The sequence below is a fragment of the Pestalotiopsis fici genome (assembly GCF_000516985.1).
Source record: "Pestalotiopsis fici W106-1 unplaced genomic scaffold PFICI_Scf_2, whole genome shotgun sequence".
NCBI lineage: Eukaryota > Fungi > Ascomycota > Sordariomycetes > Amphisphaeriales > Sporocadaceae > Pestalotiopsis > Pestalotiopsis fici.
In genome coordinates, this window is record NW_006917092.1 from 388,619 (window position 1) to 412,573 (window position 23,955).

The 23,955-nt window shown below is 49.5% G+C and overlaps 11 protein-coding genes across 11 annotated transcripts in view; 7 read left to right on the forward strand and 4 right to left on the reverse strand.

The window, feature by feature from the left end:
* Positions 1–334: 334 nt before the first annotated feature.
* Positions 335–2,417, reverse strand: PFICI_02262 (uncharacterized protein; the record flags this gene model as incomplete). The annotated part of the gene is made up of 6 exons (XM_007830843.1): positions 335–905; positions 968–1,133; positions 1,208–1,382; positions 1,460–1,597; positions 1,909–2,140; positions 2,206–2,417. The coding sequence occupies 6 exons, from the start codon at positions 2,415–2,417 to the stop codon at positions 335–337; spliced, it is 1,494 nt and encodes a 497-aa protein (XP_007829034.1).
* A 774-nt stretch (positions 2,418–3,191) lies between these two features.
* On the forward strand, positions 3,192–5,600 carry PFICI_02263 (uncharacterized protein; the record flags this gene model as incomplete). Its single annotated transcript, XM_007830844.1, has 7 exons — positions 3,192–3,305; positions 3,357–3,405; positions 3,474–4,114; positions 4,164–4,214; positions 4,273–4,397; positions 4,477–4,675; positions 4,737–5,600. The coding sequence occupies 7 exons, from the start codon at positions 3,192–3,194 to the stop codon at positions 5,598–5,600; spliced, it is 2,043 nt and encodes a 680-aa protein (XP_007829035.1).
* Positions 5,601–7,165: 1,565 nt separating this feature from the next.
* On the forward strand, positions 7,166–8,167 carry PFICI_02264 (uncharacterized protein; the record flags this gene model as incomplete). The annotated part of the gene is made up of 1 exon (XM_007830845.1): positions 7,166–8,167. The coding sequence occupies one exon, from the start codon at positions 7,166–7,168 to the stop codon at positions 8,165–8,167; it is 1,002 nt and encodes a 333-aa protein (XP_007829036.1).
* A 1,216-nt stretch (positions 8,168–9,383) lies between these two features.
* On the forward strand, positions 9,384–10,619 carry PFICI_02265 (uncharacterized protein; the record flags this gene model as incomplete). The annotated part of the gene is made up of 1 exon (XM_007830846.1): positions 9,384–10,619. The coding sequence occupies one exon, from the start codon at positions 9,384–9,386 to the stop codon at positions 10,617–10,619; it is 1,236 nt and encodes a 411-aa protein (XP_007829037.1).
* Positions 10,620–11,682: 1,063 nt separating this feature from the next.
* On the reverse strand, positions 11,683–12,397 carry PFICI_02266 (uncharacterized protein; the record flags this gene model as incomplete). The annotated part of the gene is made up of 2 exons (XM_007830847.1): positions 11,683–12,161; positions 12,220–12,397. The coding sequence occupies 2 exons, from the start codon at positions 12,395–12,397 to the stop codon at positions 11,683–11,685; spliced, it is 657 nt and encodes a 218-aa protein (XP_007829038.1).
* Positions 12,398–13,323: 926 nt separating this feature from the next.
* Positions 13,324–14,589, forward strand: PFICI_02267 (uncharacterized protein; the record flags this gene model as incomplete). Its single annotated transcript, XM_007830848.1, has 1 exon — positions 13,324–14,589. The coding sequence occupies one exon, from the start codon at positions 13,324–13,326 to the stop codon at positions 14,587–14,589; it is 1,266 nt and encodes a 421-aa protein (XP_007829039.1).
* A 439-nt stretch (positions 14,590–15,028) lies between these two features.
* PFICI_02268 (uncharacterized protein) lies at positions 15,029–15,599 on the forward strand (the record flags this gene model as incomplete). The annotated part of the gene is made up of 3 exons (XM_007830849.1): positions 15,029–15,052; positions 15,116–15,225; positions 15,317–15,599. 3 exons carry the CDS (start codon positions 15,029–15,031, stop codon positions 15,597–15,599), a joined length of 417 nt encoding a protein of 138 aa, XP_007829040.1.
* A 355-nt stretch (positions 15,600–15,954) lies between these two features.
* Positions 15,955–16,899, reverse strand: PFICI_02269 (Ubiquinone biosynthesis protein COQ4; the record flags this gene model as incomplete). Its single annotated transcript, XM_007830850.1, has 1 exon — positions 15,955–16,899. The coding sequence occupies one exon, from the start codon at positions 16,897–16,899 to the stop codon at positions 15,955–15,957; it is 945 nt and encodes a 314-aa protein (XP_007829041.1).
* Positions 16,900–17,390: 491 nt separating this feature from the next.
* Positions 17,391–18,011, forward strand: PFICI_02270 (uncharacterized protein; the record flags this gene model as incomplete). Its single annotated transcript, XM_007830851.1, has 2 exons — positions 17,391–17,593; positions 17,759–18,011. The coding sequence occupies 2 exons, from the start codon at positions 17,391–17,393 to the stop codon at positions 18,009–18,011; spliced, it is 456 nt and encodes a 151-aa protein (XP_007829042.1).
* A 501-nt stretch (positions 18,012–18,512) lies between these two features.
* Positions 18,513–20,073, reverse strand: PFICI_02271 (uncharacterized protein; the record flags this gene model as incomplete). Its single annotated transcript, XM_007830852.1, has 4 exons — positions 18,513–18,560; positions 18,612–19,677; positions 19,747–19,918; positions 19,995–20,073. The coding sequence occupies 4 exons, from the start codon at positions 20,071–20,073 to the stop codon at positions 18,513–18,515; spliced, it is 1,365 nt and encodes a 454-aa protein (XP_007829043.1).
* Positions 20,074–21,153: 1,080 nt separating this feature from the next.
* Positions 21,154–23,955, forward strand: part of PFICI_02272 (uncharacterized protein) — a gene marked incomplete at both ends in the record, with an annotated part of 3,538 nt that continues 736 nt past the window's right edge. Inside the window, one exon of the mRNA XM_007830853.1 lies at positions 21,154–23,945. Coding sequence (XP_007829044.1) covers positions 21,154–23,945 — 2,792 coding nt within the window. The remainder of the gene's footprint in view (positions 23,946–23,955) is intronic.

Consider the following 23,955-nt stretch of genomic DNA (forward strand, 5'->3'; position numbering starts at 1 on the left):
TTTTAACACACAAGTCCCGACCGACGAGGAAGCGGGAGAGGGGTGTGTGCCTTGCCCTTTCCAGACGCGGATCCCTGGAAGACGACGCCTACACGCTGTGATTCGCCCGAGGCCGGTTGTTCCAGCCCACCAGTGGGCATAAATTGCTCCGCATCACATTGGGGCATTTCATGGGGCGAAAATCTAGCTAGCAGCTAAATTGTCATTCGAGGTTATTGGAATGTTAAAATCGTTTTTCTTATTCAATCACACATCAAAATTGCAGCCAGACAAAATACCGTTCATCAAGTTATCAAATCCAATACACCTATCTTTGTAGTTACGGGTGAGTCCTTCAGACCAATCCGACAAATTGCTCTTCCATGGTGGTCCATTTGAAATCCTCTCTGTCGGCCATCTCTATGCCCACCATGTTCCTGATGCTAGTCTCTCCGTCTGACAGCCCATTGTTATCCTGGCCATCCAGAACGACGCGCCACTTCCAAAGGGGCGTGAACTGATCGACCTTACGCTCGATTTGATTCTTAACGTGCCGGCCCAAGATAGGCAGGAATTTGAAAGCATGTCCTGAACCACCGGTGCAGGTGAACAAGGACTCCGAGTATCCCGGGACGTAGTCGATTACGTAGTCATTGTCGACACTGTCAGTATACCAACACAGCCGACTTTCCTGGAACCCAAACTCGTTCAGCTCGGGGAAGGCCATTTTTAGTTGCTCTTTGATGAGCGCAAGACCGTATATCGGGACAGTCTCGATGGGATTTTCCGTATACTTGGTCCGAGGAGTCGAGATGCGAAGCCCGGGTTCCGTTGGATGGTCTTGAAAGTTGGTGAACTTGCGACCGCGGAACCCGAACTTGATGCGACCTTCTTTCGTGATGGGCATTCCGTACCCTTGGTAGTAGCTTGATCTCCATTCAGTAAGTTACCCTCGACATTGTGGTTCCAGTAGGTAATGATCGCTTACTCTTCACCTTGTCCCTTTCGGAAAGACCAGGAGGGGAAATTGTCGGGGTGGAACTTTTCATACAAGTCCGTCCTATGCTTGGGTATATCCATGAACATGACTGTACCAGCAGTGGCCTCGACGGTTCGATGAGCCTCGGGAATGATTGACGATGTCCATGGACCAGCTTGGATGGGGCAATTTTTAGAGTCTGGGTTCCGGGACAGGTACTTTATTCGGCCAGGATAATGCGCAACATACCAGCAACGATGACCAGATCGGCCAAGTGAGTTCTTCCGTCTTCTGTTTCGATTCCATTGACTGTTCTGTGCTGGTAAGCTTGGTCGATAATGAGTCTCTTGATCTTTCCTTGAGGATCTCCCAAGATGAACTGGACACCAGCCTGCTCACACAGAAATCGAGCAAAGTTACAAGACTGCGTGCGAGGTTTCCAGTCAGCGTAGCTCAGAATTATCTTTCAGCATTCCTGCAATGCCGGGCGAATATGGATACCTTGTCTGCCAACATGATCCCAGCTTGGATATCCATGAAGCCATTCACGTCTCCGTGATTGATCTTGTCCAGCGCATGCAACTTTCTGACCCATTTATCGTCAATATTGCCCAGGCGTGCTTCATCTGCGACATTGTCCTTTAGAGGAAGTGTCAATTATAAACCAAGAAAACAAGGGAAAAAAATAAGGGAAAGAGTAAAATTATGAGAAAGAGCAAAACCCAAAAAAAAAAAAAGAAGAGAAAAGGTGAAAAAAAGACAAACAAGTAAAAAAAAAAGAGCAATAAGTAAAAAAAAAAAGAGAAATAGTAAAAAAAAGAGAAATAGTAAAAAAAAAGAGAAATAGTTAAAAAAAAATGGAGAGAAATTTTAAAAAAGGTAAAAAAGAAAAAAGAAAGAAAAAGTAAAAGGAAATAGAGAGAAAAAGCTTGGTTTCCCGTATTATATACCTTGACAAACTGCATTCTGCGAAACTCGGGCGCCGTTCTCTCCATCGTGCATAGACTGGCCTCGTAGTATTCATGAAGCCTCTCTCCCTCGCTCAAGAAGCACGACCCGGTAATGAGGAGAAGTTCATCCTGGGTATTGATACCGTCAGGGAGTTGATCGGGGCAGCTATTCTTAATCTGCTTATTCCAATCAAGCCACATATCCCGGGCTTCGATGGCTAGGTTCTGGTAGCTGCATCACAGACATTAAGAACAACATTTCTGACAGTGTATGATTGATGTTTTCGATGTACTCACTCGAGCCTATCTCCATATGCCATTCGGAAAACCTTATTGAGGTCGGACGAGGCGCCATCACATCCATCTGCTGGGTTGTAGTAGTTCTTGTCGAACTGGCAGCGATCAAAGACAGTCACATCGCCATAGCCACTCCGAGCCAACCAAAGTGCAGTGGTAAGCCCAAAGACACCGCCACCAACAATGATGATCTTGGAGTCGGAAGTTACCATTGTGGATCCAATTGCATAGAGTAACTTGAAGTTGAGGGTATGTGTTGATGTGATGCGTGATCAAGTCCTTGGAGGTACTTCTTCAAACGGTGCTTGACGGGATATGACTTTTCTTTGATTGTGTTGTGACTTATCGTATTATCTGGTGAGAGACAGATGGCTAATCTTTATATTCCTCACGATCTATAGTTGATATGTCTACCTGTCATTGCTTCGTTGCCTTTTGCTACTGGGACAATGCTACCATTGGCCGCTTGGATCCTTCCGGTGCTCTAGTTGATGCACCGAGCTCAGCTAGAACCATTGTCCAGTATACTGGCGAGCTACACTATAGGAGTCGGGATCCTCCGAACCATTCTCGAGGCGCTAGTGAAGGATTGAATTTGTATACTGAAAAGCCATTTGATGGAGCCTGAGTATCCATTGGGTGGTACATGGTACATCCCGATTATAGGCCACCCTCGGGTCATCAGTGTATCGTATTCTATTGGCTGCTCGTATTGTTCCGAATTAGCGTCTTTCCCCGCATACTTCTCACATCTCACGGGCGCAATGTTGACCAGGATCAACAAAGGCGTCACTGGAACGTTCCGAGAGACTGCAGTCGATAGTCCCCTAACGCAAACCATGGCTACCCCCACAGCTGAGGTGGTGACCCCCAAGCCTGGGCCCGGGCCTTTCTCCATCTCAGCCATGATCCTTAAGAGAATGGAGTGAGCCGCTCACATCTGGCAACGGCAAGTTTCTAGTTTTCACATTGTCTTGTGGGCCACGATGCTTCCCAACGTTCGATCACCAAGAAACCGGGCCGCGAGGGAACCCCAGCGGATCCGCACGGGGCCCCGGATGATGGTTGCTTGCATCAACTGCAAAGAAAGGAAGCTGAGGGTGAGGGCTACACATCTCCAAGACTAGACGCTGGCTAAGCAATCGATACAGTGCGATAATCAGATCCCAGCATGCGCAAATTGTCAAAGGTTCAATTTGAGTATGTCGCTTATAGAAACTGTGGATCTTGGGGTCTTACCATTACCAGATTGTGCTAATCTGCACAAGCTTGCTTGGTGGAGGATCCCATCACCAAACGACAACAACCGCGGAATTACATCGAAATCTTGGAAAACAGAAATGCCCTACTTGAAGGATTGTTGCAACAAGCTCGTCCAGAATTGACACAAGACCAATTGGCGCATACAGATCTCCCGGATTGTGCGATAGAACGGACGCCAGCCCCCAGCTCCTCCTATCTCCAGTCGGAAGTGGAAGCTGCTAGCCAACCAGACACCACCCAGGCCCTCGACGATGATACCATCATCAATGAACTTGCATCCAAGGTCGGGATGCTCGAGATGAATGTTGCAGGTAGAGAGCCTCACTATCTTGGCTCCTCATCAGCGTTTGCATTCTCGAGGGCGATTGGCTCTTCCCTTCTTCTTCAGGGCTTACAGAAATTACCAGACGGAAACCGACAACAGCCAACGTCTCGACCCCCTCATGAGGACGATTTCAATTTCCTGCCGTGTCTCTTGCCAGACTATGGAGATGGAATAGCACTAAGCAATGCATACTTTCGCAGCATCCATCCTCAATACCCGTTTCTGGACAAGGCGACATTCAAGGTGTGGGAATCAGAAGTACTGAAACCAGATCAAGAATTCTCTAGCCAGAATCCCGATGCATTGTATTTTGTCTACATGGTGAGTGAGATATAGCGGTGAGGTGTATTAATCAATGCTGACAAGGCAGGTTTATGCCGTTGGTGCCCTGCTTGTTCCCCGGTTGGGCTACTCCTCGGAGGTATGATGACTCCTTTGGCGTTTTGCAAAGCTCTGTGCTTACAACACCGGAATAATAGCTACTGTACAAGTCATCCCAGTTATACGTCGATTTCGTGCTACAGAAAGACAATCTATACTCCATACAAGCCTTGTTGTGTAGTGCAATGTATTCTCTGCGTTCTACAACCGGGCCATCACTATGGTAGGCATGCCAACGCCGTCTCTTTGTTCTCCTTTCTTTTTTGTCTTCGTTTTCCAGCAGTAGTAATGACATTATATAGGAAACTTTCTGGTCTCGCTTTGCGGCAATGTATTGAGCTTGGCTATCATCGCAATGCCAAGCGTGTTGGGTCCAGCACAGATCCACTGCAGCTAGAACTGAGAAAGAGAGCTTTTTGGTGTGCTTTTACGATAGACTGTTCTATGGCCATCACTCTCGGGAGACCTTTGGGGATACCTCACCAGGAGATTGATGTTGAGGTAATTGTTGCTATCGTTGTCCAGCGGTGAGAGAAACATCTGACCAATTGAATTTTATCAGTATCCTATTGATGTCAACGAATCTTCAGTCACTTCCCAGGGGGTGATAGAATCTCCTCGGAATTCGTGCAGTGATCCAGCCACCAGCATGTCGGTGGCGATTCATGTTTTCCGGCTACGTCGCCTCTGGGCTGCGATTCACACTTCGCTATTTTCGGATACTGCACTAATACAAACACCCCGTCTCTCCTACGATGCTCAAGTGCAAAAGCTTCGCAGTGAACTTGAGTCCTGGCGCAGCTCAGCTCCACCAGTCGCGAATCAAGATCAGGCCCTTTCACTATTTGGGCAAGAAGACTGGTACGAAGTCAACTACAGCTATTCCCTCTTGCTGCTCCATCGTCGTCAATTGACAAGCAGGAAAAAGGAGATCCCCAACCAGGTAATCCTCGAATGCTTGCAAGCTGCCGAGAATATTTGCTCCCGTTACCGTCGACAATACGTTGGCGGATCTGTTGGATACACATGGGGCGCTATCCATTTCCTCTTCCTTGCTGGCTTGACCTATCTACACTGCCTCTGGATCTCGCCGGCAGCTCGCGCATCAAGGCGGCATGACACCGTGAGCAGTACTTGTACAGACTGCACAATGGTCCTGGTAGTCATGGCCGAGCGTTGGGCCGGAGCATCACCTTACCGAGACATTTTTGAAACACTTTCAAAGAGGACAATGACCATGATGATAAATAGTGATGTGACTCGTTCTGCTGCCGACGGCAGTCTGGGGGGCATGGCGCAGGATCCGTGGGTTTTGACACAGTCGGTGATGGACTTGTCAACCGATTCCATCGGAACAACTTACGAAATCGAACAAACTTGGTGGGCAGCTATATTTGGTGAATCCACAGCTGATAGTCTTTTCTGATGACGCTAATATAGATAACGACTATTCAAATCAGTGTCAATTGGCGATTGACAGCATTTCTTGTCCTTGCTCCAGGACCAAGAAAAGTAAATGATGTGCGTGGGCTGACAGTGAATCGTGAAGCCTGAAATGTTGGAGGCTGGATCCTACTTCGACAGGGCTGTTGGATTAATAAGAGTACTGCCTATAAGACATATAGTCACAATTGGTTGTTGTTTTAGACTACTTGACTGGTGCCATCAAATTTAGATTTAGATTTGTTTTTCGATTCGACTACATCGTAATATTGATTCATCTCCACTGGCAACCGCCCAACGGTTTGTCTCAAATCATGCTAGGGGGCTCAGAGTGAATTGACCTTTGCTGGGGCAAGGGTGACGATCAAGGCACGTATGAGACATGCCAAAGTTAAATGCACACAATAGCGACACGAAAAATTGATGAATTACTTTCTGATAAGAACTACTTGAAAAGTCGCGCGCAGATTCCCACTTTTCGTACTCAATTCAATTGACCTAAACATTAGATGACATTGTGTTCATACGCCAACGTCAGTTTGAAGCCACACTCGATGCCAGTTCGAATATTTGCATCCGCTGAAGTAGTAAAATCATTTCGTGAGTTTGAATCAACGAATCCACGTCATTTCTTTCCCCCGAAATCACTTGGAGCATTGAATTAATGGAATTCAGCCATATTCTGATGTCGACGGCGTGTGGGAAGGAGTGTGTATATTGGACACGATGTCGAATCTCGAGATATAAGGCACCAGGAGCAGCGCATATTTCTCTACCACCTATGATCATCAATATTAAGTACACCGGGGACTTTAGGTCTTTCCTTCTAAGCCATGTAAAAATCTTGGTTGGGTTTTCGACCTGAGATCCCTGATACGCAGATCGACCCGGCAACAGAGCTCTTCCCAAAGACATCGTTACTCCATGTTTGGAGTGTATACTTTGCAGTTGCAGCTCTAAACCCCATTTCCCCTGATTAAGGGTCGCTTGGTGCCGACATATGAGACGACAGAGTTCCCATCATTGACACCTGTCATATGCGTGTCAGCTTCCACCCCTTCATATGGACTTTGACCCATCCTACACAGAGGACGTGGGATATCGGGCACATTTCAAGACATTGTGTCTCTTCCAAATTTCCGTCAACTCCGGTGGTTGTATTTGCCCTTGGTCAGTTCTCAATGATCTCTGTTGTTTCTTGTCAGAAGTTGCGTCGTGACGACCAAGGGTTTAGACTGCAGGCTTCGACTCGTTTAAAGAAGTTTCGATGGTAGACATCCGTACTAGATGAGTACGGTCAAATGAGTTTCACTAGTCTCAAACAGCCATTGGCAAATCATGAGCCGCCCAAGGTTTACAGGAAACCCTTGCACAGTAGAACTTTGTGATTTTCAGTCCAATGTTCATTAGGGATACGGATTTCTTGTTGCTTGGATGCCACTTCTGGATTTCTTTTGCTATTTACCCTTGCGCCCGTCCAATATTTGCGAACTTTTTCCAAGTCCATAGATCTCTCGCAATTTTTCCCGCAATTTGTCAACTCGAACAATGGAACAGCGCACTGATTCAAAATTTGAAGAGAAGGATAGAAGGCGACACTACAAGATAAATTTCTCCTATCCACGAACGACTGAGTACGATCAGGATCTTCTATTCAACAACACAGGAGATAACGCACCGAAATTGTTTCAGCTAGACGAAACGGACATTTGGCCATCCGAGGCATCGGCATATCATGAGTATCACTACGGCACGCCAGAGATTGAACTTTGGGATAGCCTTTGGGCAACAGGCGGAGATAGAACAATCATGGAAAGTCCTGGGCCACGGTTCTCATCTCTACTGTCTGTATCCAAATGGCCAGTACCCCCCAACGCCCGGGGTATGCACGGAAATCCAGAGATACTGAGGACGAGATTGACCACGACCAACCACGCTGATCAGAACTACATTGAATCAATGCAAGCCCCGGTTGGCATGATAGGCCCTCAACTTGTCCCTTCCTCTTTTCCCCAAGAACCTCATTATCAGCCACGCGGGAAGAGGAAGTCATTTGTCAATATGTTCCCAAGACCACCAGCTCAGTTCAATGACATGTCAGAGTCAAACCACAAGGCAAAAGGACCAAAGCTACGGAAAAAGCCACCACATCTTACCTCTGTTCCAGGCCCCCGGGTATCAACGTCAACCTCCAGTTTCAGAGAATGGTTGCACCACAGACATTCGCCGTTACGAAATATCTCAATCGCCTTGAGCGAGCCCAAGTCCGCCCCTCCACAGATGGAGCACTTTTCGTCAGCCTTTGATTCAGACTCGGACACTGAAGATGGCAAGCGCCGTAAATCAAAAAGTCGAAGACGCCACAGTCTACATCACAAAAGAAGCTTCAAAGCATCCGATGTTGAACGAATGGTTTTGAGCGTCAATGCAAAAGAGAATGGTAGTTCTCAGCAAAGTAACAGTTCAAATGGTATCAAGGAAGGCCCATTTCGTCGGACGTGGTCGAGATTTATTCCAAAAGTCTTTACAAGCAAGTCTCAACGATCATAGGGCCAGACCCAGACATCGCGTATGTGGCTATATAGCAATTTGAATGAAAATGGTTCAGAGCATGTGCGCGCTTGGTTCTCTCTTGTACGACCTGCCACCCCCAACTCATCTGGAGTGTTCCAAGGATCCAGTAGAGGAAGAATTATTATCATGGAGATCCAGAGAGTCGGGCTGTTGATTTGAATAAAAACCACAATGAGTCTTCTGTATAATTCAACTGAAAAATCAACCTGCCTCACCCGCGTTGGCTGTTGTAGCACTACTACCAAGTCTCCCTCGAGAGGTCTGTATACAGCTGCACACTCTCATCCCAAATACCAACATGGCACACGATTCTAATTCCTCAGAGTCAAGGGCAGTTTACAGATACTCGGTAAGATTTCGACAAGATTGAAAAAAGGACAGATCAGAGAGGTAAATGTTTCAAGACAACATTTACCCCTAGAACCGTTGAAACAATGCAATCACTTTAACGCAGTGTGTCAGACTGACATAAATTGAGCCCCTTTTGGGTATATTACATAGCTTTCTACCACCTGTTCTCTTTAATATCTAGCTCTACAGGAATTCTTGGGTTTGTGGCTTGCGAGGCTTATAGCTCATAAAACGTGTTTCGCCCCCATCTACACTCAATGTAATAGGCACCTGAAAATGAAACATTGAAACTAGACCGCAGTGATATGGAGTTTCTAGCTGAAAGCTATCCATCCTTGGGTGAGCCGTTGCCTTTACTTTATCTACACAAATACGATCAACCTACAACAAAATTGGAGGAACATGAAATTGGATGGCTGAGCCACGATCAAGCAGTGGATGTTTCACTGCTTTCACGACCAACAAGAGTAAGAACTCCATACACGTGTGGACGTATGCCTCGCCATACATTGCATACCCTTGCTGGCTCAAAATCCCTGGACCCAAGACTCCTTCTAAACGTGCAAATCGCGTCGCAGATACTGAGACACAGCTTTGAGGCAATTGAATCATCGGAAGCCAGGATGTAAGTTAGATATCTTACTTGACCTCAACTCCACGCCCGTCAGACCTCCTTTTTTGGCCAGTGTGTCCTCTCCAATCTGCGCTATTTTATATAATTACCGAGTGAGCGATTCAGACTTGGTAGGAGTGGACCCAGACATTCTTCTCATCCCAATTTTGTATCTTCACGTGAATATCCACGAGTCACTTTCTTACACAACTTTCATTGTGCCTCAGGATGGTGTACACGGATACAAGCACCAATCACTATGAGGCGGTGGACGGTGACCTACTTCCAAGACCACTTGCTGTCAAAAGCAAACAAGACCCGACCTTCACACCGCAGTTTGACTTTGTGAATCTCATACCGGGAATAGCGTATTGCCACGACAATGATGAATCGAGACCATCTTCTCGCGACAGCGTGACAACCGAGCTTTGGGAAGACGACGTCCAGCAAACACAAACGAACGATGCACGGGTGCGTCGAAGGCAGAAGTTGGAGGGGACTCATGAATATTTGAAGATTTGGGAAACCTTTTCCGGAGTTCACCAAGCAGAATGGGACACTATAGACCCCAATACTGAACTCTTCGAAGAACCATTTACATCGAACCATGATGTGCCAGCGTTGACCCTGGGGCCTGTACAGCCAATGCCCACCATCGAAGGACTTGCCAAAGATCTCGAGTTGACGATGGAGTGTCCTAGTGAAGCTATTCACAAGAGTCATGGACGGGGAAAGCCAAGTCAATATACCATATTCCCCAAACAGCCAACGTCTACACATATGGCACCGCCAACAAAATCTACCGTCGCACCTCAAACTTTTCCAGATCCACCAGATTTGCCACCACGGCGTCTGAATGGGAGAACCAAATCTTACCCCAACATCGCATCAAAACTAATGGTCACCGACGTCCCGCCAGTCACACCACTATCAATCGCCGCCACATCACTTGAGACATGGGAACAACCTAGGACTCCTCCAGTCCCTAAACGACGCTCACTGTTGCCACTGGGAGGGTCAAAGTCAAATTCCGAAATGAGAAGAGCAGCTCGGCAACAACGCGCTTCCTACTGTCCTCCCACAACGATGGCACGCACAGCATCGAGGTCGGAGCATACTCTACCGCTGCCGTTGGAGGTGGACCACATCACTTCCGTCTTTGAGTCCGACTCGGACACGGAGAATGGGGACTACCAGAGCATGTTCCAAAATCACATGCGCAAATTGCGCACCAAGATGGCGCGCAGGAAGAGCCACTATGGAGAAGAAGACACCAAAAAGGACAGGAGCAGTTATGGTAGTGAGAATACTGTGCCGGTTCTCAAGTTTAGCGTGGCGAACGTGGCCGCGGATAAATCCGCGTTCAAACGCAAACGCAGCAGTCTTGATTTCGAGGACTTGTGGTATAAAAGCAAAAGAAGAATAACAAGTATAATAGTGTTGTATAAAAGATCAGAAAGGTAGTCCTAATATCAATACTTTCATAATGCTGATTAGTTGTCCTTTGCACAGGAAGAAATGCGAGACTGTAGTAAATAGCCTGGCCTTGCATGCTACCAAACTCTAGGACAACTCGGGCCTATAGGCCGGGCAAATGATTGCTCTTGGCAAGGTCGCCTGGTAGGAACACCACGGAATTTGAGACGTGTGGTCATCACTCTTCTGTGAGAATACACGGCGATTTCATATATTTGACACGACAACGCCGAGGAGTAAGATTTCCAAGACACATGAGAAGCCGGAAGCATGGAACCTCCACCATGTTCGAAATGTTTCCTTCCACAATACGTCAATGAACCTTCTGATCAGGTGGGACAGGATAAGTTTGCTCAGCTCGAAATTGATCTTGAACATTGTGTTGGTAGAGCTGGAACCCCTGCGGTGATCTCAAGATGTCCTGAATGGCCTGCTGAGGTCCACGTACATTTCACGAGGGCCACGATGTAAATCTTGCACAAGGCATCGAATATCACGATGTTGACCTGTAACGTCGGTGAACAGAGTTGTATGTTGTTGTAAATGGTGCGATCAACCTAGTCGAAGAAGATTAGGATACCCTCTGCATCTTCCTAGCACTGCAGCATTGGAAGCAGAGCTCTGCTGGGGGGTTATTGAATGTCAATCTTGTTTTGGACAGAGGGCTCGTGTCTCCTGGATTGTTTATATCTCGCTTGAGGGGGCTCTTGGTAAAAAAATTATGGTGGAGTCATGTGTGATTTTGTTGGACGCAGTACATTGCTGCGAGCAAGCCCTTCCTGCTGATGAGCATTGCCAAGTTGTTTGTTCCCTGTCCCGAACTACCGACGGACATTCCTAGAGCAAATGCACACCCAGCCCAAATATTGAAGCGAGGAGCTCATTCTATGTTGGTATAAAGTGTAGACGCCAAACTCCTTCAAAGATCTTTTCCTAGCCTCAAATTCAAATCATGCCTCCAAAACGCCGATAAATGCTTCTGACTTCATGGTGTCATTCATCTGACCAAGAAATGGCATATCAGCCATCAAGAAGGAACGGAACGGCCAATTTAGGCTGCCTGCCTCGCCTTCTTGGCCTTTAACTTCTTGCCAATCTTTTCATACTTCTTTGCCCTCTTCTCCATCTTCTTGGCCAATGCCTTGGCCTCAGCCTTTTCTTGGGCAGCCCGCGCATCGACGGCGACCTCTGCTTCCGAGTCATCAGCGCTAGAATCCGAGTCGTCTTCATCTTTCTTGTCTGTCTCCTCTGGCTCTGCCTCGGCCTTGCGCTTGCCTCCGAGTTGGGCAGCCTTGATCGCGGCTCTGGCGCGCTCCTTGGCAATCATCTCGCTAAGCTTTGTGTTGACCTCCTTGTTGTCGGCCAGGTCAGCCCTGATGAAACGAATAGCTGCTTCCTTGTTGAGAGACTGGTCTGGCTTGGGCGGCGGGTTTTCAATGTTCTTGATCTTTTCAAAGTACTGTCGGATCCGCGTCAACTCTGTAAAGACGGCATGCTCTTTCGCATTCACGCCATTGAGTCGTAGAGATGCTGAGATACGTATTAGCTTTCGATCTGGACTAGGAGATGTAACGTGGAGGTAGCCTACAGAATAGCATCGACTCCAGCGCATATGCCACAAGGACATAGAGCTTGGACTTGTCTAGCAAAGGTAGCTTGGAGGCTACCTCGGGTAGACTGCCCAGTAGAGGCTCTAGGACTTCTTCAAGGTTGTCGATTTCGCCGTCGAGGCGCTCGAGCTGGGGTAGAATATCTGTGACATCCATCTTGGCCCTCGGTGCCGGCGAATGTGGTGGGCTAGGTCTTTGCGCTCGAACCGCTCGTCGCGATGATGGCAGTGATGGGTCTTTGGAGGCAACGGGTGCCGGGAAAAAAATGGCGGTAATTAGTGGCAGAATGCTTGGATGGATGCAGCACTGAGTGGTTTGCTGGCAGCGCTGCGTTACCTTAGCTCTTAGCTTTTAGGCCGATAACGCGCGAGAAAGGCCTGAAATCGCGTGTCCAATCAAACACAACGGATTTGCCTTGAGTAGTAGTGGGTCTTCAGTCTCTGGCTACTGCAGATCCCTGGACTTCGGTTCATGTTTAGTTGTGAAAAAATGTCGCCGTCATGAAAGGACTGCAGTCCTTCACATTGAACAACCATTGAACTGCTCATTGACCACCGGAAGACCGTCACTTTGCCTCTGTATTACTTTTACTTGTATCATTCAGACCTTTCAGCATTCTTTTTCTCCGGTCCGGCGTACGGTTTCTTGTTTTCCGCCCAATGGTTGCAGTTGTGCGGCTTCGGTAACCTCTTTGGCTGTCGCGCAGCACGCGTTCCCTTCTCTCATGCTCAAGCTATGAGATTCTCCCAGTGATCCCACGGCAATCCTCCAATCTGTCTTCACTTACTCTCCGACAGCCGCTTTCGCGGGCTTCTGCGCGAATACCTCACAGACACACAGCATGGCGCCGCGATAGCATCTTGGCGGGCCGGGGGGCCACCAAGCAACCACTCTCGGCTGTGGCCGCCTCTTCCTCAGAGGTCTTTCATCTCGACCCTCCCCTCTACTTTCCTCCGACGCTTCAGACTCGATCAAACAATGCAAGGCTGAGTGTACCTTTCTACAGGCCCCCACCGCCAGTACCGACATATTTGCCACACGAAGAGCGGCCAGAGCCTGCCCCTTCCAAGACCGCGGCGAGCATGACCTTGCCAGAGTATGGCAAGGAGGAGTCCGAAGAGGCTCTGGCGTCACTTCGACTGTCAGAAAAGATTCACATAATGGGATTCACGCGCGAAGCGAGATACATTACACATTGCCTCGCTGGGACCCCTGAGCTGCCACCGCCACAATTATTGGCGCATCAACGTGTCTTTGTCAACTCATGGGGCACAAGCCGGCGCAAGTTGACTGTGAGCAGCAGAGATGGCGGTCATGCCGACAATGAAATACTCATTCCTCAGTATATTGGAAAGTCTAGGAACCCGTGGCGCCCTGAACTCGAAATGCCCAGGCTCAAACATATCGACAACTTGATAATCAGCACCGCTGATAATGCCATCATTCCCGCGCTCATGAGAATTCGCGACAGCATCAACCAGGATACTACGATCTGTGTGATTACTCCTGGTCTAGGAATCGTTGAGTACTTGAACAAAGTCATATTTGAGGACCCGTCAACACGGCCAAACTTCATTCTCGGATACTCGAGTCATTCTCTCCAGAATGATCCCAGAAACCCCAAGGACCCATATTCCCTAAGAATCCGAAAGCGTGGCAGGCTATTGCTATCTGGGCTCTCCTTTCCATCGGAAACAGAATCTGGTACCAGTGAAGTGGCAACGTGGGAACGTGTTGCGCGCCGCGCTCGAACCCAGCACTTTCTCAAGCTCTTGGCCACGGTACCTGGTCTCGACACCACCAACTTGCCAATGGCAAAACTACTCCGTTATAAGCTACCACCCATGATATTCTCGTCCATTGCAGATGCGATATCGGTCGCTCTCGGGTTTCCCTATGAACGCCTCGTCAATGACAGATATGCGCAGCGGCTGTGGCGGGAACTTTGGGAAGAGACAATTGAAATCATTTCGGCATTACCAGAACTCAAATCGTCGCCCGAGGTTCTTTCCTATTTTACGGGGCACAACTTTGCCACAGAAGTCAATCGATACTTGCGTGCACAGCGAGGCCCGAGTCCGTGGGCAAAAATGGTTAGAAATGGACTGCCACTTCCGATACAGGGCTTAAACGGCTGGTTTGTGAAAAAGGCAGAGGAACTTGGACTCAGCTCTGTTCATCACAGAGTCATGATGAATATGATTCGAGCGAAAGAAGCAACTCGGAAAGAAGAGCTCAAGTCAGATATTCCCCTGTACCGGTCATCGTACATGCTGGATACGGATTATCTAGAAAACGATGAAGAAGTGCCACGGCAACTCGTGCACGTTGTATATACCAACAAATAGACCAAGCAAGGTGATCCTATTGTATAGATAGAGAGGGTCACTTTTGCGATGTATCATCTTCTGCAATATAATGTACTTCATGACAGCACAGTCTTGGACTGAGATGTCTTGTTAATTCATGCCCTGTGTAAATGTCGAGTACATTGGTTGTAGTAAAATACCACTGATATCTTATAAAATCCTGTGACCAGGTTTTATAACGAGAGGATGTATGGGGATAAACGCGTTTCTAAATCCGGGTGACAACTGGGAACCTGGTTCTGCTTTCCGGGATCTTATGCCTGTCCAAGTGCCAGGCTCTTATCATAAAATGACCCCGCCATATTTTTCCAGGTCCCCATCATCGTGGTTAGGCAAGTTGAACCCCACACAATTCGCAGCCTACTCAGTATACGTCTTTCATACCTAAACGTCACACATTTCACACAATACAGTGACCATGGCTGACGCAGAACTCGACGCTGTAAGTAGGCAGATATGAAGACAATTAACCAGAGACAACAGCTAATGCCTTCTTGTCTCGCAGATTCGCAAAGCTCGTCTTGAGCAGCTCAAGGCGCAAGGTGGGGCATCTGGCGCCGGCAGCGCTGGAAGCGCGGGCGGAGGTCAGGGACAGAACCAGGAGGCGCAACAGCAGTACGTGGTCGATCATGTCTATCTTTTTAATAGCCAGCATCCCACGGTGTCTTGAGATATCCCAAAGCTAACTCTACATTCCTCAAAACAGAGCAGAGTCCGAAGCACGCAGCCACATCCTGAACCAGATCCTGCATCCCGAGGCGGCCGACCGTTTGGGCCGCATCCGGCTCGTCAGGGAGGACCGCGCCACCGACGTCGAGAACCGGCTGATTATGCTCGCCCGGAGTGGACAGCTGCGCCAAAAAGTCACCGAAGAGCAGCTCAAGGAGTTGCTCGAGGCTGTTGCCGAGACCTCGCGCGAAAAGGAGAAGATTGTCGTGACCCGAAGGAAGGGCTGGGAGGATGAGGACGATGACGACTTTTTCGACTAAACAATCTTGCAGCGAGTGGTTCTCGGACGACTGGAGATGCTGTTTTACGATGTGAATGGCGATGCACCGTCGTCTCAATCGATCAAGCGCCTCAGACATCGACCAGCCCGAACGATTCGAGTGAAGGAAAAGAAAAGAAAAAAAGGAGATGAAAGTTTGAGCGCTGAACAATCAATCGTGACAGCAAGGCATGGCATATGGCGTTGTTTTCCTATAACAAAAGAACAAGGGGTCTAATTTTGGTATTCCCGTTCTTAATACTACATGATTTACAGCTATTACACAGCTTTTGGTTCTATATGACGACGTCCCCCGATACCTCGATTGCTTGGAGCCGACTATTGCAGCATCAAATTTACGCAGCATTCGCGACATCACCCATGGCCTTTCCTGCCTCTTTTCTCCTCTTGCGGTCTTCCTTTTCCTTCTTGCGGGTTTCTCTCAGATCAGGCGGCCTTTCAATGCCGAGGCGTTTTCTCAGAGCCTCGCAGTCCGTCTCCATTTCTTCTTCCCAGTATATGTTGATGACCTCTTGACTTCTCATGCCGTTTCGCAGCGCCCAGGGACCGTACACCTCCCAAAACCTCTTTCGCTCACTCGGCTTCATGGTGCCGACGGCCAGGCAGGCAAAGCCCGTCATGGGCAGCAGGGTGTTGGCAAACTCAAAGGCCTTGAGGGCAACCTCGCCCTCACGAACGATGGGCAGGCCCGTGAGTGCGTGGTAGAAATCGTGCGACTCGCGGTACCGCTGCATAACGTAGGCACACTCCTCGTCGTCAATGTAGCGCACGTCGGCGCGGGTATCCGGGCTGACGCCCTCGCGGTCCAGCCACGCCACGTAGTTGCCGCCCACCGTGGTCGGCGGCAGCGTCCGCAGGTACGGCAGGTCGAGGGACTGCGATGTGATGCGCGGCCGGTCGCGCAGGATGCGTCGTCCCGTCGGGTCCGATAGCATGGCCCGTCGTAGCCGATAAATAAAGTAGGGTGTTGCGGTCGTCTCGCCGCAAGTCGCGATTAGGTCTGCTCGATATGGGTTTATGAGCGAGCCGATGCCGGAGCCCAGGGCCAGAGCGAAGCGCTCGACTTTGGTGAGCGGGACATGGCCGGGATAACTTGGTGCTGGCCGGTTCAGTACAGAGAAGAATGCTGTCTCTTGATGTTGTAGCTGCGATTGTCTTACCGGCACACGGCCAGACTCTTGTAAGTGGGATGTTGACGTCGCGGCGGTAGGGAGTATTGACGTTGACCGGGGACTCGGTCGGCGCAGGACCGCCCGTAGAGGTTGAGTTGACGCCTTCATGATACCCGCGCGCTACTGAATTCGAGCATCCGAATCACTGCAACTTCTCCCGTCAATCTCTCAAAGTGATATTGCAGTGATTAGCTCCGTCATACGAGCATCACCAGAGAGCTCTTAGAAAGTTGCGATAACGATAGTGCACTAAACCGTAGGGGTCCAGACTTCCATATGCATCTAAACGCTGCGCGAGATCCCGGCACCTCGGGGACGGTGGAGTGCTTTGAGTGCCCTGAGCTGACCTCACGTGGCCCTGTAATTGGCCACTGGCTGCTTTTTAGCGTTTGGCTGCTAGAGCTTTCTGGTTGCTTTTCCATGGGAATCTCCGTCTCGGTCAACAATTTGCCTACGCCGGCGGGATCTAGTTATTGGCCTTAAAGCCGAACTTGTTTTCTGCCAACGTTTTCTACATTTCACAACAACCACGTCTCTGCATCTCACCTCTGCCGTCGTCTTTAACGCAAGTCACAACCACACACACACACATTCACAAAATGCCTCGCCAAAGATCCGCCGGCCGTCCTGCCCCCGCCCGCCCTACTGTGGCTCCCCGCGCTGCTCCCGCTCCCCAGGCGCAACAGACCCGGCCCGCGGCTACATATGCTCCTGCTCAGGCTCCTCCTCAGCAGCATGCTGCCCCGGCTCCTGCCCAGTCGCAGGGCCCCGGTCTCTTTGGTCAGATGGCCAGCACTGCTGCGTAAGTGATTTGATTCTTTCCGGCGCATGAGGAACTTGAGATTGCGCAGACTGGGGAATGTACGCGATGGATATATGTTCGCTCCCCGGAAAACGCTACAATCCCTGGCCTAAAGATGTATTCTTGACTATATCGCGGCACTGCTAACGTGGTTCTTCTCAACAGCGGTGTAGCAGTCGGTTCCTCAATCGGCCACGCCATTGGTGGCTTCTTCTCCGGCGGTTCCTCTGCTCCCGAGGCCGCCGCGCCGGTCCAGTCCCAGCAGACCAACAACAGCGAATGGGGCAACAACTGCGCCGGTGCCACCCAGAGCTTCACAAAGTGCATGGACGACCACTCGGGCAACATGCAGATCTGCGGCTGGTACCTTGAGCAGCTCAAGGCCTGCCAGGCTGCTGCTACCCAGTACACCTCGTAAGGTCGAGTCAGTATCTACAGGCTGCGGCTTTTGCGCATTGTCTCTGGCATGATGTGTCGTACCGGTAGCCTGAACTGGTATAGGCACTAGACATGGCGACTGGTATTATCAATCACGGGCTTGTGCTGTTTTCTACTATAGTAGCATTTGACTTGAAGCATGGCATGGCTTGAAGGGTCATTTTATGTAAACTCTATCATTACACAATGCTTGGCCAACTCGGGGCTACAAAAGCCGTAATGAATGGACTGGAGGAATTTAAGTGAAAGGAATCCCTCCTCTTGTACAACAGAAAGGAAAAAGGGCTAAAAAAAAATCAATATACCCAAAACTACGCATTTGCCACGTAGTTTCAGTTTTGCTGACTCGGCGCCAAACCATGCTCGTAATGTGCTCAAGTGATACCATTCACGCCAATATATCTCATGTATTAATGTTATATTAGTATCCATGCATCATCGCCGTTGATAATATAATATGTCAAGTTTCCATGCTATAGCTTTAATGCTCTTCTTGGTTGTCTTCATCATTTCTGGGCTCAAAATTCAACTGCCAAAAATTAGTCTAGCCCCATAATATACGAAGAAGCGTGTCACTTACTGAATTACCATTGTATAATTGCTGATCGCGCCTCCGGTCGTCCGGGTTTTGGAAGCCTCTGATCCTCTGGTCCTGCCCGCGTGCTGTCGAGTCCTGACCGTTGAGGTTATCCATGGCAACGCCTTGCCTGGTCTCGTCGGGGTGTGATCGTCCGGCGCCAACAAATGTCAATGGAAAGGCTATAATCATGGAGAGCAGTGCATATAGACCCGACCAAGCACGGAACAGCACGCCACCAGTCTGTTGGAATGCCGTCGCTACCCTCACCCGGGGAACCAATACGATCGTCGCCGAGGGAGAGAGTCCTAGATCTCCAAGACTGTCTGCCTCTTCGGCCGGCTCGACTGCCTTGTTGGGTAGTGGCGTCAAAACGATCCGGAACGTATACGGCTCGTCGCTGTCTGTCCGATTCTCATCAATCCATTCTCTAACCTCCTTGCCCAACTTTGCATCAGTGGGAAAGCGATTCCGGATAGTCGAGCCATCGAGCAGACGAATTTGAAGACTGCAGTGGGTCCCAAAGCTACGGGCCGGAAGCGGAATTTCTTCGATATGCTGAGGCTTTACTGAAGCGCCGTCGTCCTCTGCTGCCGCCAGAAGCAGCCGGGCCTGCCGCTCCTGGGCCTCGCGCTCCCGCCTCTCGCGCTTGTCGTCCTCAATGCGTCGGAGGATGCGCTGACGCTCGTCGCGCTCGTCCTGCTTCTTCTTGCGCAGCAGATTGGCATACTTGCTCTCGGCGGCCTTGATCTTGGAACTCTCGGCGGCGTCTTCCCCTTGTTCGGCGGCGCGGCGCTCCTCGGCGCGCTTCTTGGCTTCGGCCTTGGCTGCTTGCTCCTTGGCCTTCTTATCGGCTTCCAGACGGGCGGCGCGCTCGACTAGGAGTGCTTGTACCTGAGGCGAGGCCAGAGATTCCTGATCGGGGCTATTACTTTCGCCCGCCGTGGTCACCTGTTGCGGTGCTGATTGTGGTGCTTGAGCACTGGATCCCGCGAGCGTCCGGTTTACTCTGCGCAAAAACTCCTCCCTTGTCGTACCTGCTGCAATATACTCCTTGAGTTGACCATTTCTATCATGATGTAAGTAAATTGTGATCCAGCGTAGTCACGACAAAACGTGTCCCCAAGATGACACATACTCAATGATGACGACGGTGGGCTTTCGCGGCACTGGGAATAGCGCCTCGAGGTACCCCGCCTCTGTTGACCCAGCCTGCAACCGCAAGGTCACGGCATGCGTTTGGAGGTGTGTTTTGACCGTGTCCTCGGTGAGAAATTCAGTCTCCCATTGCTGGCTCTCCTCTTCGCCATCTGCCAAGGCTGTGTTAGCTGATCGTGCTCATGTCCCTGTTAAGCTATGCTGGAGAAGGGGGATGCGTTTCCCTACCTGTAACAAAGCATACGACTTGCTTTGACTGCTGGAGAGCGGTAGAGATGCCCTCTTCCAAAGTCCCTGCAAAGAACATCTTTTCAAACGTGACTTCTTTTGGGAGATATGATATTATTCCCGGGGTCTGTTAATGATGAGCTGGCAGCTTTGAGGGTGTCTTGTTTAGATGTTTGGTAAGCACCTTGCAGTCTGTCAGGGATCCCTGCAGGGTGTTACCACGGCCCACGGGGGTAGCGCTTGGGTAGTGCCAACCTAGGGGCTACCTTAGCCGCTGGCAGCTTCAAAGTAAGGTACAAGACAAAATCTCAAAAATCAGTCAGTGCAACTCAATCTTGTGGGAAAAGTTATTGACTTGATTCATGCGGCCTGCACATTAATACGCACATGCAGTGGGCGCTATCAATCTGGCTGACGAGGAGTTTTGCTGCATCTCACGTGGTTATATCGTGGCAATCTGCTAGAGAGATTCCTCTTAGCACTCTCTAAATTTTGTGTATAAGGATGACTACTAGGTATACGAGTTATACATGTCCACATGTAGGCAGGTGTACGAGCGTTGTGGTATTCCTACAGGCATATGTCGGTAGTTTGTAATCACCCCAATCTGCAATTCCAGCTGTGGCAAGCTGTCGCCCGACAAGGGGGAAAGAAGCATGACGGTGTAAGCAGGCCTTTTCTCGTCCTCGGCTAATATGCTGAATGCGACCACAGTTCTATCCCTCGTTTATGAATTGCAATCGTCGGTAACGCTAGAAAGGACTCAGTGAATGATGGTACTTTGGAGTCAACAGTTCAAGTTATCACGGCCATCGTTGGCGTCCCTGTTCAATGTTGGGCAAGCTCTAGGACCAGGGCGGAAGCTATTCTCTTCCCCTGTGTGAATACAAAATCTCACTACGCTCGCCCAATAAGGCAACCGTGGTGCTCAGCCGCATTGTAGAAAGGCTGAGCAGCCTGCGTCCTCAATGCCCCCGCCTGCAAGATATGATCTCGACAACACATTTCTTCGCCAACAACACGTCCTGAACGTACCAAGTACACGAAGCACGGGCTCCAGTGGCCATTCAAATCGACTCTGACATCGATTCTCTTTTGGCACAAATGGGATGAACATCCACGACCATTTGTAGGCGCATAGCCGACCAAACCCCGCACGATGTTCAGGCGAGATCAAGTGCTTGAATTTGGGCAGACCTCGACCCAGTTCCACGGTTCGGGCATTCAAAACCACAACGGGCGCCTCCATGCTGGCAGAGATATTATCATCAATAGTGCTACCCCGAAGGCTGACGAGAGCCGAGATGACTTGCACAGACAGGAAGTCCTCCGCTCGTTACGATTTGAGCAAATGGGCTCACGCCAACAGAGCATCAAAAGGGCCCATGCGCAAACGTGCCAATGGTTCTTTGAGACCCGAGAATACAAGAGTTGGCTGGACACGAACAAGTCTCAGGAACATGGTGGCTTCTTGTGGATCAAGGGAAAGCCCGGAGTGGGAAAATCAACTTTGATGAAAGTGGCGCTTGATCATACTAGCCAGACTTTTCATGGCGGGGACTCTTGCATCATATCCTTCTTCTTCAATGCTCGGGGCAATGATCTTGAAAGGTCAACGACTGGACTGTACAGGGCGCTATTGTTCCAGCTGCTCAAAGCACGCCCGGATTCCCAGATCGTTCTTGACACTATCGAAGGTGGCCTTCAGTGGAGCATCGAATCGATAAAGCAAACATTTGAGCGAGCCCTGAAGAAGCTTGATCATCAACAACAACTCATTTGCTTCATCGATGCCCTTGACGAGTGTAAAGAACAAGAGATTCGTGAGCTGGTTTCGTGGCTCGACGAGCTAAGCTGTGACCATCCACTTCACGCCTGCCTCGCAACTAGACACTTCCCAAACATTACGATCAGAAAAGGTTTACAGATTAACCTCGAGAGCCGACAAGAGCATATCCAGGATATATGCTGTTACGTGAGGGACAAACTCTATTTCAAAGACGACCGCCGGCTTGCGACTCGAATACGAGTGGAATTGCAGACAAAGGCGTCTGGTATTTTCATGTGGGTTGTTCTTGTAATAGACATGTTGAATAGGGAGTACGACTCGGGACAGAAACATAAAATCCTTGAAAAGATTCGAGAGCTACCCTATGACCTACACGAACTATTTCGAGATATCTTCACACGCGGCCCCGGCCCGAGCCAAGGACTACTTCTTTGTCTTCAGTGGATCTTGTTTGCCAAATACCCCTTGACTCCGAGACAGCTATACCTTGCTATCATCTCTGGAACAGAGCCCAATTACCTCGTCCGGTGTCATTCAAAGGAGATTTCTGATGACGATGTGGAACGCTACATCCTCAATGCCTCCAGAGGTTTGGCAGAGATTACCAAGTCGTGGCGATGGACTGTCCAGTTCGTACATGAATCCATCAAAGACTTTTTGGTCAAAGAAAACGGAATTGGCACAATCTGGGCAGACTTGAAAACAAGCCTTGAGGGCCAAAGTCAGGAAGCTCTCAAGCGTTGCTGTCTGCAGTATCAGACCACTGTGTATGCATTGTTGCGTCAGACCGTCTCTATTGCGCTGTTAAGACGGCTTTTACCTGAAATCGTGGAGCACCGCAAAGTCATCAGCCGGAAATACCCATTCCTGGAATATGCAAATGACGGTGTTTTATTCCATGCAGACCAGGCTGAGAGACACAAAATCAAGCAAGACGCCTTCCTCCGCCAATTCAGTACAGAAGCGTGGTCCAAGTTACAAGACGTCTTCGAAGTTCGTGGGGCACGATGGTATTGGCCCAATGTCAGTCTACTCTATGTCCTGACCAGAAAAGATTACTCGGCACTGATCCGAGCTTCTTCTCTTCATTCCTGTTTCGATGTTGAAGGCGGGCCGTACGGTTCACCGGTCTTCGTGGCGTTGGCAACCAAAAACTTCGCTGCACTCGAATCTCTACTCGAGGTCTTTGTTAAAAGACGGACTTTCGATAATATGTCATGCCGCGATCAAATACAGCTTGTGAGACTCGATTATGACAAAATGGCCAAGAACAACTTCAGGGATTTTGTCTTCTCTCGTACCAGAGGCGTGGTATCTCATCTTGCAGAGTTCGGGTGCAGTGGCATACTGGAAATCTATTTCAGTACCAGTATTTATCTATCTGATCCAGACAGCAAAGATGAAGACGGCTGGACCCCATTGTCATACGCAGCGCGCACTGGTGATGTCGCTACCGTACGACTACTGGTTGACCGCCACGCTTGTGTGAACAACAGAACGGGCAAAGGATGGATGCCACTACATCTGGCTTCGTTAAAAGGACATCTTGAGGCCGCAAAACTATTGATTGACAGGGGGGCCGAGGTGGACATGCCGACGCGTGATGGAAAGACGCCACTGTACTGGGCTCGGAAGAAAAAGAATCTTGATCTCGAGAAGTTATTGATGGGTCACGGTGCTGTTCTGGAACAAGTCGCAATTCACGACGGGACACCGCCATATGAGACTGTCGCGAAAGATGAGCCACCATTGTATGGGACTAGGCCGAAAGCTCCTCTTAAGTTCACGAAGACCTCGATCAATGACGACGCCAAGTTTAGGAATACAACGACTGATAGATCGATGATAATTCATCTTTCGAGGGATCAACTTGAGACAATAAAACTCATTCTCGAAGGGGCGGCCGATGCAAATACACGGTACAATGATGACGGATCAACAATCTTGTGTAGTGTCTCACGGTATGGGTACACGGAGATTGCCAAGCGACTGCTTGATCGCGGTGCCGACATTAATGCAACAGGCAATCAGAAGAAAACACCACTACACTGGTCGATATCGCCATATAGGAATTTGGAAACCGTCAGGCTGCTTCTAGACCGGGGCGCCAATGTCAATGCACTTGGTGATCATACGGAAACACCTCTGCATTTGGCAGCGTGGTATGGGTAC